General features: G+C 34.0%; 1 protein-coding gene across 1 annotated transcript in view; it reads left to right on the top strand.

Annotated features, from left to right (window-relative positions):
* Positions 1-2,647: 2,647 nt before the first annotated feature.
* Positions 2,648-10,590, top strand: part of LOC149804146 (uncharacterized) — a 68,308-nt gene continuing 60,365 nt past the window's right edge. The window contains exon 1 of the mRNA XM_089954113.1: positions 2,648-3,408. Within this exon, the coding sequence (XP_089810239.1) occupies positions 3,211-3,408 (198 nt within the window). The 5' untranslated portion in view covers positions 2,648-3,210. The remainder of the gene's footprint in view (positions 3,409-10,590) is intronic.

The raw sequence follows: 10,590 nt of genomic DNA, 5'->3' as shown, positions 1-10,590 counted from the left end.
AACTTGAAAATCAACAAGTGAAGACTCGGAATTTATACTCACACACACACACACACAACAACAACAACAACAACAACAACATTTGAAACAAAGTTTCTAAAAAGAAGCAGCACCAAAATGCCGTATCATTTTCCACTGGCGTTTAAATCTCTGAACGAAAGCAAACAGTTTTGATGTTCAAATGCAAGGAGAAGTTCGACTGAGACACTACTGGGTGTACTGCTCATATCCAAGTAGCAAGGAATGTATTGCTCAGAGCCAAGTGGCACGGAGTGTACTGCTCATATCCAAGTCACACGTTGTATTGCTCACATCCAAGTCACACAGTGTACTGCTCATATGTAAGTCACACGTAGCGTACTGCTCATATCTGAGTCACAGATAGCGTGCTGTTCATATCCAGTCACAGAAAGTGTTTGTTCAGGTGCAAGTCACAGTGTACTGCTCATACCAAAGTCACACAATGTACTGCTCATTCCCAAGTCACACAGTGTACAGCTCATATCCGAGGTACAAATAGTGTACTGCTTATATCCAAGTCACACCGAGTTCATAAACACAGTCACAAATGCTAACAAATATATCACACAAACACGAATGTCCGCGACATATACACGATCTTGTAAATATGAATATCCTCAGTAAACGCTCGACATACCTTGTAAACATGAATACCCTCGGCAAAAAAGTTCCTCATACATGACCTTGTAAATATAAATACTGATAACTTGCCGTTTGAAATAAAAAGCCCATAAACGAATACATAGCCAGTTGTTGCCTTTACTACTACTACTTCTACTACTTTTACTACTACTGCTGTTATTATTATTATTATTATTATTATTATTATTATTATTATTTCTTAGAATAAAACATATTCCTGTGAACAGTTCGGTTAGAAAATATCAAAAAGATAGACTTCTTTTATTAGAAAACGACAAAACCAGATAATGCTGGTTATATGTGCTCCGATGCTTTGAATTTGCACGAATTCGTAAGCTACTAAAAATATAACAACGGAATATGTTCAGTGATTTAAATTGGTATACTTGCCGGGATAAATTTATATACGTGCATGGATAAATTTAGATACGTGCGTGAAAAAATTTAGATGCGTGCATGTATACATTTAGATACGTGTGTGGATAAATTTAAATATGTGCATGCAACACAAGAAAAGGAAAACTATTCATTTGTTAATGCACAGTGAAAACTTACATTTTCACGTTTTCACGTCTTGTAAAAAAATTCAGTTTAATTGGAAGAAAAAAAGGCCAGACATGTTGCAGAGACATCCGTTAGTGTGAATTAGTTTTATATATCATGGCTGTCCCCAATAAATTCTCACAACGGCAACGTATTCCATTTGACTAGATGCAAACAAAAGCAACGTCAAGTATGGTCATCAACCTGTAGGCTTTTTTTATTTTATTATCGTATTAGTGTTATTTTTCTTGAAATTGTTGTCATTGTTGTTTTTGTTTTTCTTATTGTGTTTGTGAGGTTTTCTTTCAGCATCATCGACTTCTTGATAATGAGTGTAATTGTGGCGATGAATGTTGTGGTATTGTGTCTTTTGACAGCTTCATATCAATTCTAAAGCTCTTATTACTGATTTTCATATTTTGTTTAAAAATTCGGAATTTTTGGATATATTTCTAATTCCCATTTGATTGATCGACATTTGAGTGATCATTGTTTAATACTCGCTTATAAGTCGAGTCCAACTGCAAAACAATATAGGCCCTGATCTGCCGTAGTATAATACGCAGGTAGACCAGGGTCTGTGCCATTTGTCTTACTGATAATTACTAAGAAACTGCATATATCCAGTTATATAGTCTGTGCAGTTTGCACATAAACTGGACTTACAAGCGAGTACAAATGGTAATTAACTTGCACCGCATTTTTTATTATAACGTTTCCCACGTGCTGAACCCAGTTTCACAACACGTCTTATATTTCTCCTCAAATAGACATAACCATTATATATCTTGGATTATCTCTCAAAGATTAATGATTATCTCTCAAAGATTAAGATTATCATCTTAGAGTAAGATTGTTAAAGAATGAAGATTATAAACCGTTAAAGATTTCAAATGTACTTCAGGTGAGTAGTATAATGTTTGAATTTTAATTTTCGGAAAACAGTCGATCGACAAATCAGTGCCTCAGAACTAGAGATTCCATCAACTAAGAAGAAAGGATTGCATCAGAATTATAAAAAGAAAAAAAAAGCATTGCGTATTTTCTTATTATATTTATATACGAATTACGTGTGCATATAAAGTATTGATATTGAGAAACCACAATTCTTGAAATACAATTAAAGTATATCTATGTTGTTTACCCCAAAAAGCACAAACAATACTGGGATAAAATAGCGTTAAATCTATTTATAAGGATAAGGGTTTTATTCCAGTGTAATTGTTTTCTTCTTTTTTTTTGTTTTGAGACTCGAAACATTAATCAATCTTGTTAAATTGCATCCCTCAAAACCAGCAGGTTTCAGGTAAATAGCGTCGAAATATTATCTTAGGACTTAGTTATTTCCCTTACATCAGGAAAATCCGGATCATGAACTGAGAATAGAGCTTACGTGTGATTTAGGTCATCCCAAAATGTCAGCCAACGGTGCGTGTCGTTGCGGTTCGCGTGTCAGATATCATTGGTTGGACCTGATTTGCTAACGGGAGGAAATGCAGACAAAGGTGTCTGAGTGTTTATGATAAGCTCCGCCCCCTTTAAACGTAGGTTGCCCTCGCAGTAGTCAGTTTGATTTAATCTGGGTACAAAACGAAAGAGCATAATGTCACCGGTGTTATTTCTCTGTCAGAGCTTAAAGAACAGTTTACACAGGCAACGTCTGCTACCCAAACAACCACGGTGCCCTATCGTTGAATTTCAACCAGATTTTTATTAGCAGTGTCAGTGGTTAATGATATTTATTTCACTGTGGAATATTAATATAATCTTACAGGTGCAGCTAGTGTTTTAGAATAAGTTGCGTATTTATTGACAAAAATATTTAATACCGTTGATAATAAATCCAAGAAAGAGGACATACATGTTATCAGCCCATTGTGAATACATTCATTGTGTCAGGGCAGTTGGGCAAACACTTCGGATTTCATTCCATATTTCAGCACTGATATGATAGTTGGAATTAACAAGATGTCAATGCTTTGCAATCTACAGTGAAATACGGAAATGCCAGCACAAAGTATGGATACAGAGGAGATGGAATCTGGGGCATATGGGGTGACTGTGATACCAAGTGGGGAAGCTGGACCAATCATCCATGCACACAGACACAATTTAAAGAATAGGTTTGAGTTAGTGAAGACTTTAGGGGAAGGGACCTATGGGAAAGTGAAGCTGGCAATAGACAGAACTGTGGGAGAAGAGGTGGGTATGGTTTGACTTCGGGATTGTCCCCTATAATTTTTATTTGAGGAATTGTAATGCACAAGGTTGAAAAAAAGAGAAACTTGATAGAAATCTTAATATTATACCAGTATTGCACATACAAGTTGATGTATTTTACTCATATTATTTTCATAAAAGCACTGAATTTATTTTTTAGATAAAGCTAATGAAACAGTTGTACTTATATTTGTTTTTAAAAAAAATATATTTAAGGTTGTTTAGTTTTATAAAATTAATGCTTCCTCTGTGGTTGAAATGATTTAGTTAGTATATTGTGGCATCAGTGATACATGTATGATGTCACCTTATTTTACCTGGATATATTGTGGAGCTATTAACTATAATGGACCAAAAAAATGAAAACGAAACATTTGTCTAGTTTTAGCAATACCCATAACAGAACTGTGAAGGTAGATGATTAAGTCAATGTAAAAGTCAATGTAAAAGAAATCTCTGGAGATTTTAAGTGATATATGACCTGCTGTAAATTGCCAGCAACTGCTTTCTTTTGTAGGAATCTCATGATCTCACTTTTTTTTTACATACTGAGAAAATGAACTCACCAAGACAATATTCTCTATATACGTCATAATAAAAGTCAGCTGTCTTGAGCCATTGCAAATTTTATTAAATTTTAAGTAGCCGTTCAGCTTAATATTTCAGAAATCGGTGACAGGGTTCCATTTTCTAATACTTCTCTTTGCAGTTGTTTAACCATACTTGGGTATAGATATTCATCTAAGAGTAGTAGTAGAAAATACACATCAACCTATATATTATTTAAATTATTCATTACTTATACCCATAGCCACATGCAGAATATACATTTTTAAATACTTTAACAATTTACAAATGTTTGTCCTTAAAGTTATATACACAAACCTATGTTGGTAATTTGGACACAGTGTCAGTTAATAGTCTTGTACTAACCCAAGGCATCACATAGCAAAACATACAGTTTGAATTAATCACCATACCACTGTCTAGGCAAATTATTCAGGTATGTACACATACATTGTTTTATGCCACTTTCATCTCCATTCATGCTATACGTTGATGAATATTGTAATAGTGACTGTCAAGAAAGTCTCATTATGTCAGAATACCTGATGTTTTGTCTTTAAGAACATGTATGGGTCTAATATTATTAAATTAATGTCTCTTCAAGAATGTAAAATAAATGTGTGGGTTAAATGTGTATGCATATATGTTTATATAATCTTTTAATAGTGTTTTATCAGTACGTTTAACCTATTATTGATGATATCATTGGTTCTCAAACTATGGGTCATGGCCCACAAGTGAGCCACTGGTTTGCTACAAGTGGTACAAAAGCCATACATATTTGCCAGCAAGTGGGTCACATATACAGAATGTTTGACAATGGGCTATATCATGCAGAGAAAAAATGTTATTTGAAATATTACACATGAAATTAAGTGTTTCATAATATTCCAATATTTCATTATTTAGTTCACTGCTAATACCCAAAGCATTTATATAGCACCCCACCCCCAACATATCACATTGCTTGAAGATAGACATACCATGCTTTTTTACAAAGTTTGGAAGATATTTTCATAAATACAGTTTGCTAACAACCCCAGTTTAAAACAAAAATTGACTGTGCTAGCCCCCCACCCTCTCCCCCATCTATTCACTTGCTTGTACTAGTCATTTAATGGTAATATGTGCTGTAGCCAAGGTTGAACGACATAGTAATACACCATGTAAAATTTGGCATAATACTACACTGTGTAAAATTTGACATACTACACCGTAAAAGTTTGACATAGTACTACACAGTGTAAAATTTGACATAGTACTACACTGTGTGTGTGTGTGTGATTTGAAGTTTTAACATAGCTTTAAAAAAAATTTGGTCATATTGCTATGACGTCTGCAGTGAGGCAGTACATAATGATATCCCACCCAGTCACATTATCCTGACACCAGGCCGAACAGTCCTAACACTAACCTCTTAATGCTGAGTGCCAAGCGAGGCAGCTGCTAGTACCATTTTTGTAAGTCTTTGGTATGACTCTGCTGGGGATCGAACCCATGACCTCCCACATCCAAGGCAGACACTCTAATCACTAGGCCACCAGAGTGGTCACTGCACTGTGTAAAAGTTTACATACTACTACACTGTAAAATTTGACATAGTAGTACACAGAGTAAAATTTGACATATTACTACAGTGTGTAAAATTTAACATAGTACTACACTGTAAAATTTGATGTAGTACTACTCAGTGTAAAATATGACATAGTACTACGCCATGCAAAGTTTGACATTATAGATACTACACCATGTAGAATTTAACATAGTAATACATGTACACCATATAAAATTTGACACAATAGATAACGCTACACCATGTAGAATTTGGCATGGTAGTACATCATGCATTGCAAATTTTGGTTCAATGCAACATTGTCCTAGTCTTGCTGTCCTTTTCCCTTGACTGTTTTCTTTTCATCAAATAAAATGCATAAGTGTATGAAATTTTTCTGTCACTAAGTGAAACAGAGCAGCTGTTGTGAACTTTCAATTTTAAGATCAGTTGTATGGCTATGGATTAATCCATAAGATTAATGACATAAAGATATCATGATATATATTCAATCCATTTTAGCTTTATGACTGATTCATTGTGTTCATTTTCAAGATAAGCTCATGTCATTGCTTTGTTTTACCAAAACAAGGATGTGTTGTTAACATCCAGTGATACCATAGAGGTGATAATGATTTAGATTGATACATTTAGAACACTCATCTGACAGAGAATTCACATACCTATGTTATCAAAGTAGCACTCAGGTATTATGTACTTCATGTGCTAATTCATATGGGCTTTTATTTATATATATATATATATATATATATATATATATATATATATATATATATATATATATATATATATACTACTGTAATGCATTGTAATTACTATTGTAATGCTTCAGAATAGACTGCTAAGACACACATTTCGGGAAAAGATTTTGATCGCATAACTACTTGATAGTGGATAAAACGGCTGGAGTCTATGTAAAATGTTTTTAATTCATTCCGATAATTTGTCTGGGTTTCTAAAAATATTTCAATATTGTCAACAATTATTTTGGAACTTTTGTTTGAAAAGACAGATCTTTGTATTGATAATGGTTGATTGTCAATGGTTTCTTGTGTAACATTTGTTAAAAAGTCTGCTTGGATGAGTTTCTTTGTATGGAATGTGTAACAGTGTTGTATATTTACCTCAATGTATTCTGTTACACTAGGGAATTGTTCGGGCACATTTGAATGCCATGGCTCTAATACTAGATACGTCGTAACATTCTTCTCATGTTCCTAATTTCGACTTGAAGGTGTTATGTTATGAATTTAAAGTTATACTGTCACCTTATCTTTCTTAGGATACAAGAGTTCAACCAGCACACAGAAAGATCCTAATTACAGGTTTCATTTTGTATTTCTGTTTTGAATATGGCCACTCAGGTCATATGTCAATATGTAATATTTATCCCCCCCCCCCAGCTGCTATAAAGGGTGGGATATAGGAAATGCCCATTAGCCTTTGTTGTTGAATGTGTTTATATGAAAGCAACTAATCTGACTTGATGGATTTTGTTCATGTATCTGAAGACATCCCTTATTATTTTTTTTAAATTATTACAATTTTTTGCTTATAGCTGAATTCAGTTGATGAAAGAATTTGTTCTAGTCTAAGTGGTTTCACTGGTTCACTGTGATCATCATCTAAAGATGTATTTATGGAGACGACTGTATATGCTCTAAATATGTTATGCACCAGCTGATCAGGGTCTTTGTCGTTTACTCTACTGATCCCTTCAAACAAACTGCATGGACTCAGATCTGCAGGTGCATTATGCAATGAAAGATCTGGGTCTGTGCAGTTTGTAGTTCAACTCAACTTATAAACAGGTATATTTGGTGGTTGCAATAACTCAGAAAATGTTGCTTTTATCACGAAAAATGTTTACTTAAAGTAACAAATCTAGAAAAAAATTCACATATTTTTATTCCTTATATAAGATTATTGTATGTAAATGTGTAATTTAAAGCAGATTTTGAAAAGGTCTTTTGAAGTGCAACTAAAATGTGCCTTTGACAATGGAAGCCTATTTTTGTGTTGTATACAAGTGGATATATTGATTTATTCAATGGTATATTTGTTTTTATTTTTTGTACATGGATGAAAACGAGATACATGTAGGTTTGTTTCATGTTGATATAACTTGAAGAGTGTACGAGGAAACCAGTTTACTAAATCAAAAGTAGGCCTGTTTGTACTTTCATTCACTGTTTGTAAGATATAGGATTAAGTCCCTTTGTTATAACCTCGCTAAACAATAAAAACAGTTAAAAACCAGTTCATGTTAATCTGGTAAATATTGATGAAAAATAGGTGATGAATAGGAAAGTGTTTAAAAAGTTGCATAAATGAGGTATAAATGAAGTTTCCATGTCATAAATTTTCAGGCACTGAAATCCATTGTGGTCTTTCTTATTGGCAATGGATTCTCAAGATATAAAGAATTTCAACAAAGAAAAGGAAGCTCATGCTTGGTATTTTGCAAAAACATGGAAACTGATAGCTAAACCTGTATTCAAGAGCTATCTGAAACAAAACAAGTTTTAAAAGATATATTTTTTATAGCATGATGTTTTTGACATGAATCCTGAAACTGAATAGTGGTGTGGTACCTGTATAGCATGACACAGATGGCAAACCAAGCTGTCCAACTGCCTACACAATAAAGTAACCCTTTTATCTGAATGAGCTTATTAATAATCATGATATTTATATAGTAAAGAAATATTTATCTTTTGTGAAGATACTGTCCAGAGCTGTTGTAGAATTTTGTGTCATGAATATCCCCATAATGTGTCAGTTATGAACATAGTTTGTTTCTTTATTTGTAAATTATTTGGTATTTTCTGTGTAGCTGTAGTAGATTGATGAAGACATTCATGTGATTGGTATGGTACAAGGCTATAAAGCGGCCTTTATATTGCTAAGGCTTTCAATAATGAGGTTTTTTTGTGTGTGCTGAATCAGACATTAATGGCAGTAATTTTTTATGGCAGATGTTGGCTTTGTGTTTTATGAAACAGCAACACAAGTAGGTTATTTAGTGAGTGGAGTGAAGTGCCTTGCTCAAGGAAACAACAGTGGCTGACAGTCTGGTGTAATGGTAGGATTTGAATCTGCACACGTTTGGTCTGTAAATCATGCACATTAACCATGAGTCAGAGTCCCACTGATGTTGAATTAATAACTGTGCTACGAGTTTTTGGTATTAAAAATTTCAGCAGCATTGTTTGATTTTTATATCCTTCCTCCACCCATTGAGAAGTGCAAATTCAGCAGGCTTGACGTTGAATGTTACAAAACATTTGAAGAAAAGTTTAAAAGTTTTCATTGTCAGTAAACATTATATGATGTTCAAGTTCTTTTTCATTATGATAAGTATTGTGCAAAAAATTGCATTTCCAAAAATGGTGTAAACTCCTGTCAGGTATTTACCTAATGTGTGAAAGATAATATATGTATGGTCATAGGGCATTTATCCCAAAATGTACCATCAGCTTGAGTGACTGATTTTAGGCTATTGGTATTATTTTTTGTATTAAGAGTATTTGGTGCACAGTTAGCAATGCATGATTGGCAGCCAAGAATTTGGTCCAATGTGTGCCAAGGCCCCAGCAGATGACCAGGTAATCAATAAAGAATATTGGGCCAAGGTAGGTTGTGTGACAGCCAGTTCTTTGTGAGGTTACATCATGACAAGATGAATGCCCAGTTAAATGCAAACATTATCCATTTCAGTTGTTACCCAGTTTTCAATCTTGTCCCAAATTGTTAACAAAATAATGAGCATAAATTAGATAATTATTCTGTAAGAGTTGACACCTGGATAAAATATGGGTATTCATGGTTTTAGGACAGTATTTATAAAATTTATTTTGTCACATTTGATCATCCCCTATCTGGACAAAGCATAGGTTTTTATAAGTATTGGAAACCCACTTAGATTTTTAAAAATACATCCAAAAAGCATCACATTTTCTGGGTGGTTGAATATTTAAACCTGTGGCTGTAAAATTGAAATTATTGTTTTATTGCCATTGTGACATAATAACTTTCCCCGTAATATTGTGCCACAAAATTACATTTTCAGCAACTTTTCAACAAAAGTTTCCAAAGAACTTTAGGATGTTGATGACTAACCGACACTCCATGTTCCAATTAGAAAGTAAAAATGACATCACCTTCTGATTAGATATGGTAGCTGGGTTCTTTTTGTGGGCCAAAAGCATTCAGAGGATGCAATACACAGCAATATTAAGTCACCATCTTTACACATGACTAGACTGGCATAGGGTCTTGAAGGGACCAGCCTATTAAACTGCAGTCAAGCTGAATTTTGAGGATCTGGACAATTCTGACATGGAGACAAATAAAGAAAATTTAAACATAAACATTGTAAATGCTTTAAACTCTCATCAGAAGAAAATTAAGGTGAAGGCTCTTAATGACTGACATAATTGGCAGAAATATGTAGAGGGATGATTGAGAGAACTCCAGATTGTAGCCTGTAAATGGCTGACCCAAGGTTGAAGCAGAGGATGACTGTTAACACATTAACCCCTGGTGAAGAGTTTAAGTGGCAGGAGGTAGTAGCCTACTGCCGCGCTCTGTAGCATCAAGGTCATGTATGATACACTAAAGTGGGTGGTATTATAGAAGGGTAGACAGATGTAGCTCTACAATGATACCAAATAATCTGGAATTTCTAGTTGCACTACAAAATACAGAGGGAAAAACCTCATTTTTTGGACCCGATTTTGTGTTTGGACTTTAGACTTTTTGGTTTCAGATCTAAGGCAAACCGGTATCAACTGCAAAAAGTAGGATAAGATGGGCATTTGGAATAAAGAGTGGTCTCGATACAAAAATAATGAGTCCATTAAGCAAAAGACCCCAAACTTTATGCTTCTGCTCATGTGCAAGCCAAATAGCCAATGAAAAACTATATTTCTAACACAGCTAGGCAGTATGTTATTGGAAGTCAGTGTTTTGGGATGTATTCAGAAATAGCTTTCAAAATGTGTTTCCTCTCGAATTTCAGA

This window comes from Sinohyriopsis cumingii, chromosome 3 (assembly GCF_028554795.1).
Source record: "Sinohyriopsis cumingii isolate HCF-2022 chromosome 3, ASM2855479v2, whole genome shotgun sequence".
Taxonomy (NCBI): Eukaryota; Metazoa; Mollusca; class Bivalvia; order Unionida; family Unionidae; genus Sinohyriopsis; species Sinohyriopsis cumingii.
This window is presented reverse-complemented; position numbering and strand designations above follow the sequence as displayed.